General features: G+C 33.5%; 1 protein-coding gene across 1 annotated transcript; it reads right to left on the minus strand.

Moving 5' to 3' along the window:
- Positions 1–297: 297 nt before the first annotated feature.
- Positions 298–6,335, minus strand: LOC124926462 (protein-tyrosine-phosphatase PTP1-like). The gene is made up of 9 exons (XM_047466690.1): positions 5,998–6,335; positions 4,526–4,616; positions 4,368–4,450; positions 4,115–4,255; positions 2,507–2,641; positions 1,428–1,576; positions 1,219–1,360; positions 792–882; positions 298–692 (listed from the first exon to the last, which is right to left on the minus strand). The coding sequence occupies exons 1-8, from the start codon at positions 6,196–6,198 to the stop codon at positions 811–813; spliced, it is 1,014 nt and encodes a 337-aa protein (XP_047322646.1). The 5' UTR covers positions 6,199–6,335; the 3' UTR covers positions 298–692; positions 792–810.
- Between the last annotated feature and the right edge of the window lie 19,341 nt (positions 6,336–25,676).

A 25,676-nucleotide genomic window follows, 5' to 3' on the forward strand; every position in this document is an offset into this window, starting at 1 on the left:
ATAATAACAAATAATTACTTTAAAATTTAATATAAAAAATAAAAATATATATTATTAAACAAAAAATTATTTTCAAAGGTATCTGAATCACATTCAATGGTAACACCAAACATAACCAAAAACATATTCAGATATTATCTCTAGATTTCTCCATAAATCCAGCTCTTTGAAATCGAGATGTGTTTCCAAATAGACTCAATCCACTTTGTAATGTCAAAAGTTATTTTTTTAATTTATTATTTCTTTAAAAAAAAAGTTCCTCTTGACCTATATTTGGAATCATAAAATAATTCTAGATTTCAGAAAATTACACAAATTATCCACAATGTAAATTAAAGACATTCAGTGAACTACAACCATTTCAACAAATTATAGAGGGTCGGACAGTGAATACATATCATTCCCTACTTATTTCTTACACTAAACTAGAACTATTGGAGATCAATGAATAGTTTGGAATTAAGCTCTAATTAATCATATGATGCTTCCAATCATTGATCTAGCCATCTGCAGATGCTAGTTTTATACTTTATCTGAATTATCGACTTTTTCAAGAGTACACCAAATCAAATGTGTATATCAAAGGAATCAAGAGTTAAATGGTAGAAACCCGAGCATGTGATGTACATATCAGGAATGAACAAGCATGAACTCTAGCGATGTGTCTTACGAAATGAGACTTCTGATCATGGCTGCAAAAGACATATAGATGTGTTTTTAAATGAAAAAAACATTCAAAGAAACCATTTAAGTAACACAAATTCAAGTTCCAATGGTTAAAACTATTTGACCTGTAAATAGCGAGTTCCCTCAACTGTTGTATCCGGAGACAAGATCTTCAAGTTCATCAACAATGGTTGTGTAACAAAAATGGTATTGCTCCTGGATGATTGCAGTTCTTATTAAATGAAGTGATGTATACTATCTTATAAAAGCCTGGAGCTTGATCACTACAAGTATGGTTACTTAGTGCATAAACTTAGTATATATTCCTATTGCCAATAGTGTAAGGAGATGGATGTGTATTAAATTTTGGTTTAAATACTTTAGAAAAACATATGAAGGAATGAAAATGACAGGTTTTAATATTTAAAGTTAGTGAGGGATTAATTTTCGACATTTTTGCAGGAGGGAACAATAGTAGAATTCAAAACAAGTTCAGGGAGGAACTACATATTATCCCAAGATTCCCATCAACAACAATTAAGAGAATCATACCACTGTTTGAACCATTCCAATCCGCTGCAACCTAAACATTCTTACGGTTTTTACCAAATCCAAAGCAGACATGTCTCCAACCAAAACTCTCTGAATAGTATTGTGAATAGTGCAATATGTTCCAGTTCGACCAATACCAGCACTGTACAGAGGTGAGAATTCTCAAGAATACTGATAGTTGCAATAAAAGAAGTATATAATGATTTTACCTGCAATGAACCACGATCGGCCCTAAACTAGGCGGTATAAAATAAGTCTGTCTCAGTATTTCACGGACAGCAAAGGTATCCTTGGGAACTCCAAAATCAGGCCATTTGGGATACTGAATATGCAAAACAGACGATGGGAGCTGTTTCGACTGCAACAAAGACAAAAAATAAAAATTTGGAAGACGTACAATTCATTCCATAATAATTCAGATATAGCATAGAGAGGACTATTAATAGCGTGCAAATTTTCAGGATAGAGATGGAATCCATGAATAATGCCATTCTTAATTACCAACCTGATATCCATCAATATTTAGGGAGTAATTGAGAAGAAGGGTGATATATGATAACAACTTCTATACGATTATTTTAGAAATTAGAATGAGGCAACTTTTTAAGATGAAACCTGACCACAAGTTTATTTTGAGGGAAGCCAAAAGGTAATATTTTTATATATGTGAGTGTTCTTGTGTGTCTCAACATGTAAAGGATATATTAATAAGATTTTATTTGGCTTCAATTTAACAAAATACAAAAACTCTGAAGGTACGCTTTACGAGTAAAACCTCTGTTTATTATAAGAAATTTCACACATATATAACCTGTGTTTATTATAAGAAATTTCATTGGGTAAAGAGAATACTGGACCCTTATATTACAAAAAAAATTAACTGGATTTTTTCATTATAACTGTCACCACAAAGGACCATTTGTGCTAACTGGACCCTTTTATTTTATGTGGAGTTAGTACTTAGAGAAATGGGTTTTCCTTTTTACAAGTTAAATATGTGTTGACGTGAGAAAAATAAAATGGTCCAATAATAAAATATGGTGATATGTGGCTCAGAGTTTGAACAGAAAAAATCCAGTTGCAAATTGAAACATAAAAAGGTTTTATATCAAAATTGTTTCATAGTCGAATGAATTATACGGTAAAACAATACTTTAAGGAAGGATTTCCAAAATGGCAAATACATCGAAGGCTTATTTATGGGTTTACTCGTTCTTTTGATAGAGAATTTATTTCTTTAATCCTTGTCTTCTTGCATTTGCTCAACCCTTTACTAGAAATAAGGTACCTCTTTGTAGTTGACCTCTATATGGCGCATCACCAATGCAGTGTTAGTTTCTCTAAGCGATTTTGTAGCGATAACAATGTTGCCAAAATCTCTAGGACCATCCTCTGCCTGAAAATAATCTTCACATTTAACAGTCTGCAAAAGGATAAGAAGATGATATTAGTGTAAAGTCTAAAGAGAAAAACAATTATAGATGAGAACACACTTGTTCAGATGTACTAGCAGAAATCCTTCTTCTAGTGATCTGTTTCTACACATAGAGTTTGTGAAGGACAAAAACCCAGAAATTAATCACAATTAATTGTGAGATAAAAGGCGAGCTTTCAAGTTAAATAGCATCGTGCCACAAGTTTTAGTTGTTCTTCTACATCTCTTTGGAAGTGGCTTAGCATTTTAATTCTGCTTAAACTTATGTTATATCTCATGTATATGAACATCATATACAGTAAATTTACTGATTCCCAACAAAAACAACACTTTTAAAAGTTACTTAAATATATCAACACTAATATCTATACAAAATCTTTATGTAAGAATGTTACCTGCATGTTAACAAAATTGATCAATTCGTTATTTACAAATCAGAACAGATTAAAATGCAAAAAAAATAGTAATAATAATACTTTGAGCTCCCCTGTTTGGTAAGAGTATAACACATTTTCCAATTGCTAGACTTTTAAACCATTGAAGCAAGTAGTTTATTGTACAAGAGTTTCCAAATTTTACTCAGATATCTCGATGTTTGTGAGTAATTTTTAAAAGAAATTAACCTTGTTGTTAATCAGTTTATATAAATGATGCTAAAATTAGAATATAATATGGAAAAGCTTAATAACTTTCCAATGGGGTACTAGTATATAGGACAACATACATTCATTCCTATATGTTTATATGTAAATACAAACTTACACCTAGACTCCTCAGTTACTAGAGCTTTTTATATTTTTTTTTCCTAATTATGGCCTTCATTAGTAACATTATCATAATTATTATTACAAGACATAATATTTGTTATAATTTCATAAAAATTATAGTTCATCTTTATTACATTGTCAATGCTATCATTATTATTATTAATAATAAAACTAATATTTTAGACTTCTAGTACAATTTTAATAGCACTAATCAAATTGAAAGGGCAATAAAAACAACATACATTATTAATAGGAACGAGTCAAATGACAATAAAACTACTATAAATATATGCACTTTTTTTTCCTGACTAAGGTTTTAATCTTTTCTAGGCTAGCACTAAATATATATACACATGTGTAAAGGCAAATATGCTATTCATTATTTATATCATCTCTTGATACTTTATTATAATACACAATATATAAAACTCTATTTGCTCATAACCTATTCTTAGAAAACAAATTGCATACTACTATCTTTCTCTTATACTCTCATACAACTTATACCACCATTCAGCTATATCACTTACTAAACAAGAGTAAAGGTTTTGACAGTTCCCAATCAAAAATAATAGTGCTTGAACTATGAGCAAATTGGATTATTTTAAGCACAATGACGATTTTAAAAGCTTAGTAGAAAGAGGATATCACGAACAAACATTAAGATTGGTTTGAAGTTTATAGAACATATTACATTGTAGTTATCAAACAATCGAGTGAGCATCACAATAACAGGGCAATGGTTCTGAATTATCATCTCCCAGAAATCTTCCAATGTATTAGGTAATGGACCTTGAGTTGCTATGAACCTAGATATGCTTTCTGATGAAGAGATCTACAATTAAAACAGAACCCTCATAAATCAAACAAACAATAGAACTCTTAACTACACATTGTAGCTTATAAGTGATTGTGAAGGTGATAGGAGCTCTAGAAAAACATCTAACCTCAATGTAGCTTGCATTGATGTAACCCCCTGCTGAAAGTCCACAATCTTTGTTTGAATTCAGAACAACCTTGTTGTCGTCAACTGAAAATAATAAACTCATTTAGTGGCACCAATTACCATGTTATCTGAGAAAGCTTGTAACTATCAACAACTTACAAGGTAAAATATTTGAGTAGCGATTTTTTCTTTTATTACTGCTGCCAAGGGCCACAGAAAATCTACCCATCGCCTCTGAGTTACTACTGGCCTGTAATCAAAGATAGATCAATGAGAATGATGAGTTGCCTATCTGCTGCATGAAGATCTATTATAACGATATCCACAAGATGAAATTTAATCGAAGCAATATGAACCCTCATGTGGTATCTCGTATACAAGAACCTGCTACATGAGATGCAACAAAAACAAGAGTAGGCAAAATTGTTGTGTGTAACCTTTTACACAAATGAAAAGATACGTTATAGGATCATAACAAAAAATAATAATAAGCAGAAAAGCCATCAATCTATATAATTAGAAATAAATGAAACTTTCAAAAGAAAATGTGAAAGAGAGACATAAAGGAAACATTCTAAGTTAACCAAGCTGGAACCACACAATTATCCCCCACCATGCAATTAAATATAGCCTAAATAACATGAATACAACAGCTTATGGAGAACAGATGAATACAATGTCAAGGAAAGATGGCAGGTGAGCATTATGCGGAAAAAATAATAAAAGGGAATAACCAATTAATGGTTTAGGAACTAAGCAAATTGCATATCTGCAGCAATGCATCCTTTTGCATCTCAAAAGTAGTGCTGAAGATCATAAAATGTATAAGCTCCTTAGTTGCAGTGGAAGAGTTCATTCTATGTTTTTAACTGGTAGAATCAAGTCAACATCTGATTCTTGTCAAAAACAATAGATAATGGTCCATCTTTTTTTCTTTTTGAGAAAAGGGCAAACCTTTTATTAAATTCAAACCCAAATTACAAGTAGTTCGATGTTTTTTAAACAATCTTCGAATTCATCCCAACAATACATAAATACAATTCCAAATTCAAAGCAGAGCTTTGGTACATATGTTAATATACACAAGAGATTGTATTGATAGCAAATTCGATTATAATAGAAGAGTACATAACTAGTCATAAAGTAAAGGTTCCAAACAACTTGAGTTTGTAAACATATTGCAACCATCAGGCTCTTGAATGGCAATAAATCAAATGTAAAAGGGATGATAACAACCATGGAAATACACTAGATGAAACTCAATTGGATAACGAAATACAAAACCATTCGCAATGAATTACTACAAAACTGCATAACAAGAGGAAAACTGGACATGCCCATTCCAATTAATTGAGCTAAACTTCCAAGGAATTCCAATAATCAGATAGTAATACATGGATTCATCTTTTAGAAAAGAAAAATAATAATTGTGGATTCTTCTGTCGTTTTGCTAACTAGGTTTGCCATTTACGAGTTATTCTCTTAACTCATATAAACAAATTCAATCAGATGAAGAAAAGGAAGATGAAACCCGTACAGATTAGAACAAACATCGATATAAATTAATATCCTTTGCTAAAGTCATATTCCTTAATCATAGTTTTAACAATTCCTATATCATAAACGCTGACCTCTAAGATATCAAATTCTCTGAGAATCTCCTGGGGAGTCTGGAGCTTCTCCTTGAAGAATCTCAATGCATCAGTGCAGTAGCGGTACTGATCCGTCGAGAGGGAGAGTGGAGGCGGCGTCGAATCGATGGAGAATGTAAATGGGTTGGCAGGAGTGGATGTTGACGACGTAATGCCCAAAGAATTTCCAGAGACAGCCATAGCCGACCTCCGCCTGCGAGCTCGCCGGAACACGAGTTTCCCTGTACCTTTGAGCAACTCCGGTGATCGCACGTTTCACAGTCTTAGATTTCCTGTCTAGAACACATACATGAATTCAGAAGCTTTGAAACCCGTGAATCGAAAAGGCTAATTTTTCTTTTTTCTTTCCCTTTACTTTTTTTTAAAAATAAAATAAAAGCATATCCAATATTATAAATGTAATATAATTAATAGATCTCATTTTGTAAGACTCTTGATTTTCATATTTCACTATTAAGACCTTTGGTTTTATGTACCTAGTTCTATAAATAGGACACATAGAAACATTGTAAAGGTATCCATTTGATAAATAATAATACATTCTCTCGTTGTTATTTTTCTTGTTAATTATCTTGTATGTTTATAACACGTTATTAGCACGATAACTCTCGATCCTAAAGCAAAGGTCGAAAGATCCCTCCTCGTTTGTGGTAGCCAAGTTTTCGCACCTCATTTGTGAAAACCAAATCGATTGAGATTGACAACAGTATTCTCTTATACTTTCAATCTTAACTATTTCATCTAAACAATTTCATGTCGAACCTTACGAAATTAGAGTTCACGGCTCTTGATATCACCAGAAAGAATTACCTTTCATGGATTCAAGATGCTGAAATTCATCTTGCCGCTAATGGTCTTGGAAATACCATCAAAGATGAAAACACAACGTCCGATCAAGATAAAGCCAAAGTAATGATTTTCTTTCATCGTCATATTCACGAAGGTTTAAAAATTGAGTATCTCACTGTGAAAGACCCATTGGTCCTATGGAACAATTTGAATGAAAGATACGATCATTTAAAAACTATCATTCGTCCAAAAGCTCAATTTGAATGGCTGCATTTGTGCCTACAAGACTTTAAATTAGTGAGTGAATATAATTCTTCTTAATTTCGGATTACTTCTGAACTCAAACTATGTGGAGAAACTATTACTGATGGAGACATGTTAGAGAAAACATTCTCCACGTTTCATGCATCGAATATGCTCATGCAACAACAACATCGTGCAAAAGGTTTGAGAAATATTCAGAATTAATATCATGTTTATTATTGGCCGAACAAAATAATGAGCTTTCGATGAAAAATCATGAGGCTCGTCCAACTAGATCGAACCCATTCCCTGAAGTGAATGTGGCATCATATAATTATAGACGACGACATCGTAGTCGTGGTCGTGGCCGTGGTCATTTTTTAGGTCGTGCCCGCGGAAATGGTCATGGACGTGGTTGTGGTGGTCGACACAATATTCGCAACAACGATAAAAATGATCAAATTAATAAGACCGTGGAAAACAAATGCTATCGTTGCGGCATGAAAGGTCATTGGTCACGTACATGTCGTACGCCGAAGCATTTTATCAAGCATCGCTAAAAGGAAAAGGGACCATCGAGTCCAACTCGACTTCGGCTCCCGGTGATGATAAAATAGCTTTTGGACTCGATGACTTCTCCGAGTTTGATCTAGCCAATTTTCTTGTCGGGCGTGTAAATAAGAATTAGGTCATTTGATATTTTGTGTTTTCTTTATCACATTTAATAAAATTTTGATTTTTTTTTTAAAAAATAATAATAAATATAAATAAAAGCAGTATTAATTAATGTCTTATATATATATTTAGTTTGATAATGCTTTTTGTATTATTATTATTATTATTTGTTCGTTATTAATTATTAATATTATATTTTATTTAATTAAGAAAATGAAGGTTCTTAGAAGCGAACACGTGATGAATGAAAAATGTAGTTGTCTCGTAGATAGTGCCTCAACACATACCATTTTGAAAAGCAAGAAATTTTTTATTTCTTTGGTGATGAAAGAGACATATGTGAATACAATATCAGGTAGTTCAAAAATTATTGAAGGCTCCGGAAGAGCAAATATTATATTACCTAAAGAAACAAACATTTGTATTGATAATGCATTGTATTCGTCCAAATCTCGAAGAAACTTATTGAGTCTTAAAGATATCCGCGGAAATGGATATCACATCGAGACTTCAAATGAAAGCAACAAAGAATATTTATCTATCACAAATATCGTCTCGGGTAAAAAATGTTATTTAGAAAAATTACCCACAGTTTCCTCTGGATTATATCTCACAAACATAAGTGTTGGAAAAGTACATGTAGTTACAAACCAGAAGTTTGTCGATCAAAATAATTTTATTAAATGGCATGATAGATTAGGACACCCTGAAGCTATTATGATATGAAGAATAATTAAGCATTCATGTGGGCATTCACTGAAAAACCAAAAGATTTTTCTACCCAATGAATTTTCTTATGTTTCTTGTTCACAATGAAAGTTAATAATAAGGCCATCACCATCTAAAATTAGGACTAAAGCCTTGAAATTTCTTGAAAGAATACAAGGTGACATATGTGGGCCTATTCATCCACCATGTGGACCATTCAGATATTTATGGTATTAATTGACGCATCAACAAGATGGTCACATATGTGTTTATTATCAACTCGTAATCAAATATTTGCAAGATTGTTTGCTCAAATTATCAAATTACGAGCTCACTTTCCGGACTATTTAATTAAATCTATTCGTTTTGATAATGCTAGAGAATTTATCTTCAAAGATTTTAATAGTTATTGTATGTCAATTGGATAAGTGTTGAACATCCAGTAGCACATGTTCACACACAAAATGGCCTTACAGAGTCATTGATAAAACGTCTTCAACTAATTGCAAGACCGTTGCTTATGAAAACGAAACTTCCGATACAAGCTTGGGGACATGCTATTTTACATGCAACAATATTAATTCGTATCAAACCTACACATTATAATGAAGTCTCCTCTTTAGAAATTTTTTATGGTTAGGAACCAAATATTTCCTATCTAAGAATTTTCGGATGTGCGGTATATGTGCCAGTTGCTCCACCACAACACACAAAGATGGGACCTCAAGGAAATTGGGGATATATGTTGGATATGAATCACCGTCTATAATTAAATATCTTAAACCATTGACAAGTGACTCATTCATGGCATTGTTTGCCGATTGTTATTTTAATGAAATAATATTTCCAACATTGAAAGGGGAAAATAAATAGTTGGAAAAGGAAATAATCTGGCGCGAGTTATCATTAGCTCACTTCGATCCTCGTATAAAGCAATCTGAACTTGAAGTTCAGAAAATCATTCACTTGCAAAATTTAGCAAATCAATTGCCAGATGCTTTTACTGATCCTAAAAAGGTTACGAAATATTATATTCCAGCTACAAATGCTTCAATTAGGATTCATGTCCTTGAAGGACAACCCACTACTACTAACGAGCCTAAAATACAAGTGAAGCGTGGTAGACTAGTCGGTTCTAAAGATAAAAATCCTCGAAAAAGAAAAGAAGTAATGACTCAAACTGAGGAAACAATTTCTCTAGAAGATTATCCAGTCATTCAAAAAATGATTCCAGAGGAATCATAGGTACCTGAAAATGAAAAGATCTCTATAAACTATGTTTTGACTGGAAAAAAATGGAATCGAGATGAAATCAACGTCGATGAAAATTTTGCATATGCTATAGCATGCGATATTGTTAAAGAATATGAGGATCATGAACCAAAGGCTGTAGAAAAATGCAGACAGAGAAATGATTGGCCAAAGTAGAAAGATGCGATTAAAGCTAAATTAAAATCACTCGCAAATCATAAAGTTTTTGGACCTATCATCCGTACCCCTAAAGATATTAAACCGATTGGTTATAAATGGGTGTTAATAAAAACAATGAAATAAGAAAAATGAAATTATCAGATATAAGGCACGACTTGTTGCCCAGGGATTCTCACAGAGACCTGATATTGATTATGAAGAAATATATTACAGTAAAAATGTGATAGCATTTTTAATTTAATTTTTAACCTTTTTTAGTTTATGGGCGGGTCAACCCACAATCCAACTCAAGTATCCATTTACCCTCATATTACAAAACGATCTCTAAAACAATTGATACAGTTTAATTCCTCAACTCATTTAGTTTCACCACTAGAGTCCACTTCTTCCCTATACTACGAGTGAAAGGAAAAATGTAAAGACTACCATTAAAGTAGCCCAGACGAGACTTAATATATCCATATGAATTATGTCCCATATCTCTATAAATATGACTGAATTTTTCTATTATTGCTCACTAATAATAGTGAAATCTATAGTGCAGAGTCAAAAGAGAATTATGACCGATTAAAAACTATTGATGAACTATCGCGTTCATCAAATTTGGTGTTGAATTTAAAATATAAATTGTTAGGTTGTAGGTTCAAACCATACCTATAGCAGTTTTAATTTTATTTTTAACCGTTTTAAGTTTATGGGTGGGTCAACCCACAATCCGACGCAAGTATCCATTTACACTATCACATATATATCTAAATTAACCACAGCTCTCGACCCGACAATCCAGACACTTTAAAAATTAAGCATCATTATATATATATATATATATATATATATATATTAGTTAGGTAAAAAGTTGAACTTATATTGTAAAAATGTCCTGTGTTCATCAAATTTGGTGTTGAATTTAAAATATAAAGTGTTATTAACTTAGTTGGTTAAAGGGTTGTACTTGTTTTATTAAGTTGAAAGTTCGAACCATACTTATAGCATTTTTAATTTTATTTTTAACCGTTTTAAGTTTATGGGCGGGTCAACCCACAATCTGACCCAAGTATCAATTTACTCTCACATTTATATCTAAATTAACCACAACTCTCGACCCGACAATCCAAACGCTTTAAAAATTAAACATCATTATATATATATTAATTAGTTAAAAAGGTGAACTTATATTGTTAAAATGTCCCGCGTTCATCAAATTTGGTGTTGAATTTAAAATATAAAGTGTTATTAGCCTAGTTGGTTTAAGAGTTGTATTTGTTTTATAAGGTTGCAAGTTCAAAGTATACCTATAGCATTTTTAATTTTATTTTTAACCGTTTTAAATTTATGGGCAGGTCAACCCACAATCCGACACAAATATCCATTTACTATCACATATATATCCAAATTAACCACAGCTATCGACCCGACAATCTGGACACTTTAAAAATTAAGCATCATTATATATATATTAGTTAATTAAAAAATTGAACTTATATTGTTAAAATGTTCTGCGTTCATCAAATTTGGTGTTGAGTTTAAAATTTAAAGTGTTATTATCCTAGTTTGTTAAAGGGTTGTACTTGTTTTATTAGGTTGCAAGTTCGAAGCATACCTATAGCATTTTTAATTTTATTTTTAACCGTTTTAAGTTAATGGGCGGGTCAACCCACAATCAGACCCAAGTATTCATTTACTATCACATATATATCCAAATTAACCACAGCTCTCGACCTGGCAATCCGAACACTATAAAAATTAAGCATCATTATATATATATATAGAGATTAATTAGTTAAAAAGTTGAACTTATATTGTTAAAATGTCTCACGTTCATCAAATTTAGTGTTGAAATTAAAATATAAAGTGTTATTAGCCTAGTTGGTTAGAGAGTTTTACTTATTTTGTTAGGTTGCAAGTTTGAACCATATCTATAGCATTTTTATTTTTATTTTTAACCGTTTTAAGTTTATGGGTGGGTCAACCCACAATCTGATCTAAGTATCAATTTACTCTCACATATATATCTAAATTAACCACAACTCTCAACCCGACAATCCGAACACTTTAAAAATTAAGTATTATTATATATATATATATTAGTTGGTTAAAAAGTTGAACTTATATTGTTAAAATGTCCCGTGTTCATCAAATTTGGTGTTGAATTTAAAATATAAAGTGTTATTAGCTTAGTTGGTTGCTGCATGCTTTTATTTCTACAAAAGAACTCGTCTAGACGGTTATTGTCCCTACTGCTGCTATTCTTCTAGAGAATGTTTTTTTTTAAAACATATCTCCGTTCGCCTTGCTTAGGGAAGCCCGAGGAGCTCCGGACATTATTTTTAGAGAACCATCTCCCGCTCCTAAACTTGTTGAAGTTGCAGGGAAAGGAAAAGACGTGGCCGAATACATTCTTGAACACTCATTCAAATCAAATCAAATGCTCGACCTTATCACGGAGGTTGTCGAGGTGAAAGCGACTGAGAGGATTGAAGCATTCGATACGTGGATGAGCCACAAGATCCACTCTAGATACGCTGACATTATCTCCAGTAAGAACATAGCGACAAAGTGGAGGGCGTTACTGAAAACGGAGAAGTCAATCCTCTCTGGACCAAAACGACAGATGTCAATGAGGCTCTTAAGCGAAGAGAGCTCGTCGTGGCAAATGCGAAAGTGCGCATACTTTATCCTCTTTTCTGTCAAAGGAAACCAAACTTCAATTCCTTTGACAAGTCGGCTCAAACGGAGGCAAAGATCCTTAACCGCTTCAGTTTGCTTATGGAGTCCTATTGCTCCACTTCCATGAGATTCGTTCACATCACCGAATCATCTCGATCGAACTCTCTTCGGAATAAACCATCGCCTGTAAAGATCAACTGCCTAGAAGATGATGCGCTAGTAATATGCATTGATGACATGCCGTCTCCTCAAGGCGAGCCTCATTAGATCTTTAGAGCAGAGTAAATTCTCTCGGTAGATGAAGAGCAAGAGGCTCTTCATTTCATCTAGCAAAAAGAATCGTCCACCGAGGAAAGGCAATTCTTTGTCTATCATTATGTTGAGCAGATGCCACTCGCGTCTGAAGTTTAACAAGAAACTCCTCGTGCTGAGGAGGCTACCTCTCTTGCGTTTGAGAAGATGCCTATGCCTATTCAAAAGGGAACGTATGAAGTTCCCCCTTGTCCGAACCAGAGAAGGCGCCATTTATTGAGGAGGAACGTGCTCGTTCCCAAAAGGCATCTAAGATGAAGTTGATGAGTCTTCTTCTTCATCTGAAGAGAAGGCGTCTGAAGAGAGGATGTCTGCTCCTCCAACTGGTATTCGTCTATCTCCTGTAAGGACCAACTGCTCCCTTCCTGAACATCCTCTTCGCTTTGAGGACATTTCAGGATTTGTTAAGGACCTTTGCACTGAAATCCAAGGGACTAGAAGCGACTCCAGGGCCATGACAAAGATCTAGAATGCTCGATACATGTAAGTCTTTATGACAATCCAATTCGCTTTCTTCTTTTGAGGAAGCTTCTCCTGAAGCTGCGAGCATCCAAAAGATCCTTCTAGATGTTTTGGCTCTTATGCATCAAAAGTTACAAGATATGTCTTCCAAGTTGCAAGACATTGAAATGGGATCTGCAGCAACCAATGAAGCTATTGCTTCCTTGGCTATTGCTCTGAAATGCACCGATAAAAATCTGCTGCAAAACACCTATGAAGAAAAGTTCCTCCACACTCAGTATAAGAGGATGCAAGAGAATCTTCACAAGCAAAATTCTGAAATTCATGACCAGACCAAGTCCTTTAGTCTCGAGCTTCACAATGAGACAATGTCTTTGATTGTTTCTCTAAATCTTCAATTGCTAAAGGTTTCCAAATCTATGAGGAGTGCTGCAGTCGAACGCTTAGAAGAAGTAGAAGCACTCTCTAGGCGTTTCCAGGCCGAAGAAAATACTCAAGTTGTTGCTTCCAAATCTAGTTCCCTTATTATTGCCGACCATGATAATGTTAAAAAGGGGGAAGGTAATAATCAAGGGAGAAGCCTTCTTAAGGCGGTCGAGGTAGCTGCCAAACAGATCAAGGTGATCGTGGTCGTAGAGGCGATAGAGGTGGTGGCGGTGGTAATCGAGGAGGAGGACGATTGGAACATCTTATGTTCGGGGAAAGGGGTCTTCAAGACGTAACTCTAATAATTAAAAGGGAAGAACCTTAATCGATCATCTTATGTATTTTACTTTTGACATAAACATATTGGCTAATGTTATGAGTTCATGTTCTAAATTGATTTTCCTTTTTAACTTGATTTTAACTGAGTTTTAACATCATCAAAAAGGGGGAAATTATTAGATTAAATTAAATAAAGAAAAGAGAAAATTAATTAATTAAGAAAGAATTAATTAACTTAAAAGAACATGTATAACATAATTTTGATGATGAGGTTTTTTTTTGGGAGGAAAACGGTTAGAACCATTTCATTAAAATCCCAAAAGTGGGAGTGTTAGTAATCAAAGCTAGACAAACTCTAATTATGATTAAATATGACAATCAAAAGACCCTAAAAAAACTGATTGGTGACATTCATACATTCTAAAAAAAACAAACAGAGATTACAAACAGAAAAGATTACATTCAAACTTAACTATCCCAGCCTATCATTTTCTCATGCCATCCGTTTTCATTGAGATTGATGATGAGGTTTGAACAAAACTAAGTTGGGTAATTTATCCTTGTGCAGGTACAAATAAAAGAATTATGTCTATTAGGACATCGTCTAACTCCTTAAGACGTGGTCTAAGTAATGCGCGGTTAGACGTTGTCTAACTCCTTTAGACGTAGTCTAAGAAATGCGCGGTTAGACGTCGTCTAACTCCTTTAGATGCGGTCTAAGGAATGCACGGTTATACATCGTCTAACTCCTTTAGACACGGTCTAAGGAATGCGCGGTTAGACGTCTTCTAACTCCTTTAGACACGGTCTAAGGAATGTGTGGTTAGACTTCATTTAACTCCTTTAGACGCGATCTAAGGAATATGCTGTTAAATGTTGTCTAACTCCTTTAGACGCGGTCTAAGGAATGCGCGGTTAGACGTGGTCTAAGGAATGCGCAGTTAGACGTCGTCTAACTCCTTTAGACGTGGTCTAAGGAATGCGTGGTTAGACGTCGTCTAACTTCTTTAGAAGTGATCTAAGGAATGCGCGGTTAGACATCGTCTAACTCCTTTAGACGTGGTCTATGGAATGGGCGGTTAGACTTCGTCTAACTCCTTTAGACATGGTTTAAGGAATGCGTGGTTAGACATCGTCTAAATCCTTTAGACATGATCTAAGGAATACGCGGTTAGAAGTCGTCTAACTCCTTTAGACATGGTCTAAGGAATGCACGGTTAGACGTTGTCTAACTCCTTTAGACGTGGTATAAGGAATGCGCTTTTAGACGTCGTCTAACTCCTTTAGACGTGGTCTAAGGAATGCACGGTTAGACGTCGTCTAACTCCTTTAGACGAGGTCTAAGGAATGCGCGGTTAGACGTCATCTAACTCCTTCAGACATGGTCTAAGGATTGCGCGGTTAGACGTCGTCTAACTCCTTTAGACACGGTCTAAGGAATGCACGGTTAGACGTCGTCTAACTCCTTTAGATGTGGTCTAAGGAAGAGTAGTTAGACGTCGTCTGACTTTCTTAGACATCTAAAGGAGCGTTTGATCTTCTCTCAGCTCGTTTGCAGTTCTCATTTTCAACAGTCTGACAACTCAGATCAAACAATAAATGAACAACAGCCACGTATGCTATTATTATTCAAATTTTCCCCATTTTACCTTTCTAATACAACATGATCTTTGAGAATATTCGGCGGACTATCAGTCCAATACAGCCACGATCCCAACGATAATATCCATACTGTATTATCCTATACTTATGGCGGTCGTCCAACGAAACGAGGACACGTGTCCACAAAGAAGATTCGACCATTGGTGATTTTCAAGTATAAATAGATACCCAAGGACAACGAATGAATCTCTTAGTGACTCAACAACTCGCTTAATTGACTACTTGCTGAACTTGCTTACACACTCACTAAACTCTTACTTGCTGAAAGCTCTATACGAATTAAGATTCACCAAGTGATGGATTCACTCTCCCTAAAATCATCTTGTAATCCACTTACTGTTCTTTCTGTGTGAAATTTTAGTATTGTAAGTTGAATAGAGGTTGTTATGTTCAATAGAGAGTTAGATAGAAGTTCAGAAGCAGACAATTGTTAAGTCCTATGTTTTCTGACTGGGTTTGTGCAGTTGCTGTACTAAATCAAATTCTTCTAGTGAATATCCTTCCTGTTGTTGGAAGAAAGGGTGACGTAGAAGTTTTATCTCCGAGCATCCATATAATTCCCTATGTTCTTTACTTTCCGTCCATTGCATTCATTTGTCTAACACTTCAAATCCAACAAATTGTTCCGCACCTGAACTGTTCAAGAGTTTGTGAAGATTTGTGAAGAATAGAAACATGTTTTAACTTCTAACAAAGTTAAAATCGAATTCAAAGTCATAAGCTATTAAATGTAGTCAGACCCCCGTCTCTATTATTAACACCGATACTAACAGTTTTTAAAAATATGTTCGGCATGCACAAAAATTCTCAGGATTTTCCAACTTTTTTAGGAAAATTCTCGATTTCGATTGTTGTATACTTCGGGGCTGTAATTCCCATTCTTCGTTTCATAATCCACATTCTCGTGAACTTGTGAAGTCCTTCATGTGCAAAGATTCACATTCTATTAACAAACAAATATTCAAATAAATCAACAAAGGTGAGAGTTCATATTTTGGTTCATATGTGTACCCAAAGAGTGCATTCAAAGATCCGTTTAATTTTTTTTAAGTCAAGGAAATTCTAATGAGAGTTCATAATCACTTTTGGACTAAGTATATGATATCATGTTAAATAGATTTAAAACATGATAAATGGACATTCAAAAAATTTAATGGCTTTTTGCCAACCTTCATTGGAATATAATCAAGAGTTATGATTACTCCTTCTAGATTAGAGACAATGTTAGGGCATTCACAAGTAAAAGAATTCTGAACTCATAATATAAATTGTAATGTACCTTCACAAATAATGGGCAACTACATCGGAGTAGAGACTATCCCACGGGATAGGCGCATAGGACATAGTTGTTACGGCCCTTTCATCATGCGTAACCAAGCACCGGACCCTTAATCCGTGAATACTCTATTTTCTTTCATTAGTTTCTTTGTGAAGTAAACTAAAGTGACAACTCTTAAATTCAACCAAATTATTACTCTTTAAAACACGTATTAATCTAGAACTTATACGATCCAAGAATGGAAAGATCTACGATATAGAACTCCACTTTGGTTCATCATCTCAAAAGATAGGACAACATTCTATATGTGGATAATTCTCTTATCTAATTTGTGAAAGAGGGAGAGATCTCGCGTACAAAGAAAATATTCTTCTTTCTTGGGTACGTGGGGGTAGAGAGTGAATTTAAATGCGTACTGGTTTCATTCAACCATATGAAGCATAATGAATTTATTAACATGCTCCTTACGCTTCATTAAGACCTAAAAAACATAAACTTTATTTTTTGTCACAAAACCGTTTGGATTGGAACATCACTCCGATCGAATGACGCATCATGATGATGTTATAAATGATCTTGGGAGCTCTATGAAGCTTCCCATGACCTTGAATCATTGGATTAAGGCCCAAGTCAAAAACATCAAACCTACAATTTAATGTTCTTGACGACCGAGAAAGGTTAACCCAAGGCTAACCTCTGACCGAGAAAATCTAGTCCAAGTTTAGCTACCTGAGAAATCCTAGCCCATGTATAAGGGAACCTTATATCTATTGTTCCAGATTTGATGCTACACCCTACACCACCTTCACAATATATGATGACTTTTCTTTCTCTCTTCTCATTAATTTTGACTTATTCTATAAACTAACCAATTTTTGTGAAGGTGGTGTAGGATGGAGCACCAAATCTGGAATATAAAATTTGAACCCGTATAAGGGTACCCCCGGTCTATGTCCCATTCTATATCTTAGCACGTGTCAAGAGACACGTGAAAATATAGAAGGACTACCGCGAGGAAGCTCTAGGTTCGATACGTTTCAACCTTAGTTTGCGTGTCAGGAATCTTTTAAAATGAAACATTTAGTTTTTAAAAGATTTTGACAATACCTGGAGCAGTAAAAATTAATATGTAAAAATAATTAATCCTTTGTTCAAACTTTAATAATATGGGAGGCAAAATAACAATTTAACATGAACCCGATTTAAATTAATTAAACATAATCAATTTAAAGATCATTTATTTGAAAATTAGAGTTGCTAAGAGATTTTATGAGAATCAATAAAATGATACATGTACTACTAGAGTTTCTGAAAAAAAGGTGGTTTGTTGTGTATTTACGCTCAGAAAAGGGTGTTCGCGCTATGTCCTCTGTGCCGCCTAAGGACTGTTTTCAAATTTTTTTTTTTAATATAAACAAAGTTTGGCTTTCATAAATATAGTTATAACATTCCTTATTTTTAATTAATAGTCCAGGGGTCTTAAATGAGGATATGCTTTAAATAATTGTACAAAATTATTTAAAGAAGGAGTGTGTACCTGTTGCGTCGATATTCAAATTTAATAAAATCTTTCAGGATTGTTTGAAAATGGATTCGAGTTCCAAAATTACAAAAATATTTTTGGATTTTGAAAAGTGAAACCAAACATGCCTTATGATCGGAGTCCTAGGGTCGGGGTTTGGTTTGGCCGATCTAGGCTTGGTTGGGCTCGATCGAGATTGGTGAGGTTCAGACTATGGCTCGGTCCTATGGGTCAAGGGATCAGAGAGCTTGGTCTTGTGCTTGGGAGGCATGGTCCCAAACTTGGGTGGCTCGATCAAAGACGGGGGAGGCTCGGTCCCGGGTCAAGTCTACTGGTCTATGTGCTCGATCCTAAGGTTAAGTAGTGATCGGTCCTACGTTTAGAGCTATGGTCAAGTTTATCGGTCCTAGGACAAGTGAGGACTCGGTCTTAGGGTTAGTTTTTTTGGTCCTAGGCTAAGTGAGGGCTCGATCCTAGGGTTAGAGTGCTCGGTCCTAGTCCTCGGTCCTAAGTTTAGAGTGCTCGGTCCTAGCCCTCGGTCTTGGATGAAGAACACCGGTCTTATTCCACAGTCCTAGTTGAAGAACACTAGTCATGTTCCATGGTCCTGGATGAAGAACACTAGTCCTTCTTCATGGTCTTGGCAGAAAAATCGTCGGTCCTGCTCCATAGTCCTGGAAGAAAGTCACTGGTCCAGACCCACGGTCCTTACTCTATTTTCTCGGTCCTAGGCAAAAACCTTAAGACTGGGTGTTCTGATATTGGTCCGAAATTTTAGAAGCTTATAACTTTTGATTGGGATAATGAAATCATGATTTGTAAGCTACAGCAAGCTCATATGATCACGAAGAACAAAATCCCTAATATAAATCATGATTTTGAATATCTTAAGAGGATCAATTTCAAAACACTATTTTTGATCTTTTAAATTAGGCCATTTGAAGACCTGGTTTTTGTTTCATTAGCTTTGAAATTATGAATATAGTTGATCTAAAACAAAACAAGAACATCATAACATCATTAAAATAATTTTTAAAGATTGAATCAAAATCCAATTTTTTTCAAAAACTCAATTTGATCAAACATGATCAAAGTGATGAAACAGTTGCTTAGAATTCATCATAACATGTAAACAAATATGTATAACAACTAATAGGATCAACAAATCCAGAATAAAAGTAAGGACACTGAATTTCAAAAATCTTAATTTTCAAGCTTTTTTCTAAATTTTAGTTTGATCAAAACATGATTATAGTTATTTATTCAAACATGTTTACAAACATGTATAGAAACTAACTGAACCAAAAACTTCGAATTAAACTCAAGAACATAAGATTTCAAAAATCCAGTTTTCAAGTTTGATATTGTGAAATTTTTGATTCATAAGGATTTGATCCAATTTCTTTAAACATAAAGCATATATGTGATATATAGAATGGTTCTCAACAAAGAATTTCATAATCAACGTTAAGAACAAAATCAAACCGATCAATCAAGAAAATTAGAAACAATTTAAAATTTTCAATCACAAATCATTATACAAATGATATGTATACATACCAACAGTAGAAGAACACTCATGGGTGTGTTGGCAGCTATTCAAGATCCTAAATTGAAGCTTGGATCATCGGAACAGATTTTGATAAAAAAAACAGTTAGTTGGAATCTTCAAAGCTTGATTTTAGGTGATTGATGGGTTATTGTTTATGATTTGATAGTGGAAGGGTATGAGGGTATTTATAGGGTAGATAGGTCAATTGAGGAGAGATAATTTGAGTTAATTTTACCCTCCGACAATCTTATATTCAACCTTATCTCCGGCAGCCTTATCCAGGGAAGGATAAGGTTTGATCGCCTATGGAGGAAGCTAGAGCTTTTGGAAGGTTGGACGCTGGTGAGGTCGCGATTTCGGAAAGGTCGTCATTCCAACGAAGAAGACGAATGAAACGACATTGTTTTGGGTAACGGGACACCGAGTTCCGTCTGGTTACGTCCGCGGTCAACCTGGTTGACAAACGGGGTTAGTCTGTCCCATTAGTATATTTAGTACTGGCGCGCGCGTGGCTACTTTATATCCGACTGCATGGGAGCGTCTGAGCTGTTTGATGATATATGGGTGCTCATCTGATGGTCTAGAATCCTGCTGCAATGATTAAACATAATTTCAGCTACATGAGATTATACAATTATATTTTTATTTAAAAACTTATTAAAAACAGTTTTTAATCTTTTTTAAATCCATGTATTTTAACGAAAAATATCACAAAAAATATTTATGGAATCATAATAACTATTATGATCATATATTATGTTTTATTGGAATTTTGAGTTATTTTATTTTATTGGTTTAAGTCATGAATTAAACATAAATCATGAATAAATCACAATTAAATATTTTTTAACCCCTTTTTTGGTCTAATTTGGGTAAAATATATACAATATTTTATCCTTCGATTATTTTTGGAATTTTGGAAAATTTCATTAATTAAGGTTTAATTATCACAATAATTAACCCTTAATTAGGTTTTAATTCCTTCTTTAAGTTATTTTAAATATAACAAATCCATAATACTATTTTAATATTATTAAATATAATAATATTATTTTAAAAATAGGGTAAGTCAAATTTTTATGCTTACACCATGGTTAGCTAAAAATTAACCCAAGTCTGGTTTCTGACCGAAGAAAGTTAGCCTAAGTCTTAACCCAAGGACCGAGGATTCCCGTACCCAACTGAGGTTCCCTACATCCAGTTGGGATCCTCTAGAACCTAGACCGAGGGATCCCACACCCGACCGAGAGTCTTCCGCCACTCCACCAAGGATTCCTGCACCCGATTGAGGAACTTCGACCTAGGACCGAGGGCTCGAGCCCGGGACTAATGTTATTTATACCTAGGACCGAGAACATCGGTCCTAAGGCATGTTTGGCTCCCCTTTTTAATTTTAATATCTTTAGAATATTTTCAAAACAAATATTTTGATAAGGGCTTGTTTGAGATTTATTTTTAAATTTTAATATCTTTAAACTAATATTGTTCAGAAATATTCCTTTTCAATTATCATTATCAACTACAGGTACCAACATTTAAATATTGTTATTATAATTTGAAGTACACAAAAACCTATGCATGTCTAGGATTGAAAGAATAATTGGTTAAATAAAATTTTATACACTAAATTTTCCAAAAGCCGAGATTTTATAAACTAGATACTGTTTTTAACGGGTGTGAAGGATATAGCACAAAAACCATTTCCCGAGTATCACAAAATTACGAACCAAAAAGAAACTCTAGTTAAAAATATTTTTGTATACTATAAGCACTAAAATCTACACACCAATTTATAATATTAATAAAAATTTGATTTATTTTCAAATAAATAAAATCAAAATAATTAACCCCATGAACAAAACTTTAATTAAACTAATTGTTGTGATAAATAAAGCCTAATTAATTAAGGAAAATGGCCAAAACAAAAAATAAAATTATTAAGGATAAACGTTATACTCATTTTATCTTAAAATAATATTATAAAAAATCAAGGGATTAAAATAAACAATTTAGGATGAAATAAGGTATCCAATTCATCCCCAATAATTATTTATTTAACCTAAAAATATGAAAAACAGACATAAAATAAATTCGTAAAATATTTGTCATATTTATTTTAATATTTTATATATTTAAAATTATCAAAATTAAATCCAAAAGGATGAAAGAAAAATCAATTTCAAAAAAACCCTTAAGATATAAAATTAATAATCGGGTGTAGCCGAAACTCGGAGAGAAAACTAAAACTACAGCCAAGAACACATCAGATGGATGAGCATTGAATTGTCATCCAACGTGCCTGACGCACCCGCGTAGTCGGTAGTAACCGAGGAAGCGCGTGCTTGAATCGCAACTGATCAACTAATAATGACATTAGTTTGTCCATCAAAATGCAATGGAACGCCCTCATTTTGATGGACCGCTAATGGAACACCCCGCCCGCGAATGCCAAAATGCACCCAAAATGGCGTCATTTCGACCGCCACTATTTTCTTCATCGCGATGCCGGGAAGATAAGGATGATGTTTCATCCTTCTATTCTCCAAAATTGGATACAGACGATAGTTAACTAAATCAACTAATTCAAAAGCTGAAATGATCACCCTACTTCGGTGATCATTTCTCATACATCAATAGAGATGATTCATCCCTATTTCGTTAAGTTGGCTCAAGAATAGCCAAAACGCCATTACATCTCAATCCCTGTATCAAAGAAATCGGAAATCTACCATTGAAGGTCAAACCTTCGAGTTTCTCAAATTTTATGTTTAAAACACTTAAGCTTGAATCCAGGAATCCCAAAAGCTTCCCTAAGGTCTAAGGAGTGTTCTTCAATCTTTGGTAAGCTTCCAATCATCCTTTAATTCATACTTCCAATTTGAAATTGAATTTTTATATTTCAGTTTTAATAAGCTTATATGTTGTCTAGTTCTTGAATTTGATGGTTGAAAATTAATCTTATGATCATTAATAACCTTTCTATGAAAGATTGAACCGATCAATCGGTCTTAATAAGAAAAACCCAATTTTGAATTTGAAAAATAAAAAAATGGGTTTGATGTTCTTGGGTTAAACCTTGAGGATCTAATTCCAGAAAGCTTTCCAAAATGATTTTAATGATGTTGAGCAATTGGTTGGATCATGTTTCATCCATCCCGATTATGTTTGATCAAAAATCAAAATTTTGAAAAATAATTGAAAGTTTTGAATTATTGATTTGGTCCAAGCGAATAACTATTGTTCTTGTTTTGATATAATCAAGTATATGATATAAGGAAGTTATTGGCTAGCTTCTTTCACCTCAAAACAACTTTAAAACCAAACCCCCAATTTTTAGCTACAAATTGTTTTGAATGAATCGATCATCACCCATGTCGATTGAACATTGGGATGATGTTCTAAATGTTCTCGGGAGCTTTGTGAAGCTACCTAGGCCCTTGGATCAATGAATCCAAGCCTCCATCAAAATTATAAAAACTATAATATTGATGTTCTTGAGAACCGGTAGGATCGATCGAGAACTAAGAGATCCGACCGAAAATCCTTAACACATGACCAAGAGGTCCGACCGATGCTCTTCAGCTAGGACCGAGAGGTCCGACTGATGATTTTTACAACCTACCAAGACATCAAACCTTGGATTGAGATTTCCTGAACCTAGGACCGATGACTTCCACCTATGACCGAGAGGTCAAACCTAGATGAATCTTGACCCTGATCGAAGATTCCTGAACTTAGGATCAATGAACTTAGCCTAGAGCTAGCCCATGACCGATAAATCCCAGCAAAGGACCGAGAGTCCTTAGCACCTCGACCTAGGCTTTTTAACATGGACCGATGAGTCCGACCAAGGGTCCCGGACCCAGACGGATAAAAAAACCCAAGACCTAGGACCCTAATCCTAAGTCCTGTTTGGTTTCCATTTTAGAAATCCAAAATTAATTTTGTAATTTTGAAACCTCAAACCATTTTTTATAAATCTCGAAAAATTATAAAATGATTTCAAAATATTTTGGGATATTTTCACAAAAAATTATTTTGATAAAGGATTGTTTGGGATTTATGTTTAAACCCTAATGCCTTTAAATGACGACATTCTTTAGGTATTTTACTCCCTAAGTTATCATCGGCAACATATACCAGCATTTAAATAATTGTTTTTATAATTATTTAAATAACGCACAAATCTTATGCTTACTTAGGATTTTCAACTGATTTTTAAAATCCAAATTTATAAGTAGAGACCATTTATAAAACGAGTATGAAATATGAAACGCGAAAGTCCTTTCCCGAGTATCACCAAACTACGAACTAAAAAAACTCTAACAATACGTTTGTATGCATACACCACTTTTTTTTTTATTAATTTTCAAAAATTAGTTGGCAACTCTATTTTTCAAATAAATAATATTCTTTAAATTAATTATGTTTAATTAATTTAAAAAACGGATTTTCTAAAAATAAAATTGTCATTTGATTAAAAATACAAATCCACGAATTATTTAAATTTTAACAAAATTAATTATTTTTAGAATTAATTTTAAATATTTTGTGAGAAATTATTTAGAATATTTTAAAATAATGTTTTATTTTAAAAAAGATTCTTGACATATAAAACGATGTTGAAATTTCTCGAATTTCGAGTTTTTCTACCAACTAAAACTTAAAAAAAAATCAAGAGTTACATATACGTATATTTTTATTAATTTTAAACGAAAAATCGATTAACAACTCTTTTATCAATAAAACAGTCTTTTAAATTAATAACCTCTTATATATAATGTCTAGATGATTCATTCTTCATTAGCCAAAAAAAACAAATAATTCTTTCATTTTATATTTCTCATAATATTTTTGTTAAGATTTAAAGTCTGATTAATCAAATAAATTAACTTAATCAAGTATTTTTTTTTTGTTTTTTATTATATTAATTCACACTAATTTATAAAATTAAAATAATTATTTTTGAATTAATAAAATCAAACCAATTGTGATAATTAAGAAAAATGGCCAAAATAAAATAAATAAAATTATTTGGGATAAATGTTGTAATCATTTATCTTAAAATAATTTTAGAAAAAAAGGATTAAAATATTTAATTTAGGATGGAATGATCCATTTCATCCCCAAAATTATTTATTTAACCCTAAAATATCAAAAACGAAATAAAAAAAATTGGTAAAATATTTGTTATTTTTGTATATTAAAGAAGATCAAAATTAAATCTAAAAGTGTGAAAGACAACAATTTCAAACAAGCCCTTAAGGTTTTAAAATAAAAATAAAATTCGTGATTCGGTGTAGCTTAAATTCGGGAGGAAGTCTATGGTAGAGATCGCATCCATCGGATGGACGCTGGATTATCATCCAACGTCCCAGGTGCGCCCGCATAGCCGGTAGTAATCATAGAAACGTGTGTCCGCGACTCACCTGATTGGCTAACGCCCGTTAGCCAAATTGCAAACCGAACGCGTTAAAGTGCATGAAACAACGTCATTTCATGTGCCACTTTCGTCTTCACTGCAATCGCCAGTGGGATAAACATCAAAGACTCATCTTTGATTTTGTAAAGATGGAACTTTCTCCACAGTCAATCTTTGTGAACGATTCAAAAGCTAAAATGATCACCCAATTTCTACTACTTCCATAGGG

Source organism: Impatiens glandulifera, chromosome 2 (assembly GCF_907164915.1).
Source record: "Impatiens glandulifera chromosome 2, dImpGla2.1, whole genome shotgun sequence".
Classification (NCBI taxonomy): Eukaryota; Viridiplantae; Streptophyta; class Magnoliopsida; order Ericales; family Balsaminaceae; genus Impatiens; species Impatiens glandulifera.

Coding starts and splice junctions, on each gene's coding strand:
- LOC124926462 (XM_047466690.1), bottom strand. CDS start 6,198: ATGGCTGTCTCTGGAAATTCTTTGGGCATTACGTCGTCAACATCCACT. Junction 2,642..4,114: donor GATTGTTTGATAACTACAAT/GTAATATGTTCT, acceptor ATCCTTTTGCAG/ACTGTTAAATGTGAAGATTA. Junction 1,577..2,506: donor TAGAGGTCAACTACAAAGAG/GTACCTTATTTC, acceptor TCTTTGTTGCAG/TCGAAACAGCTCCCATCGTC.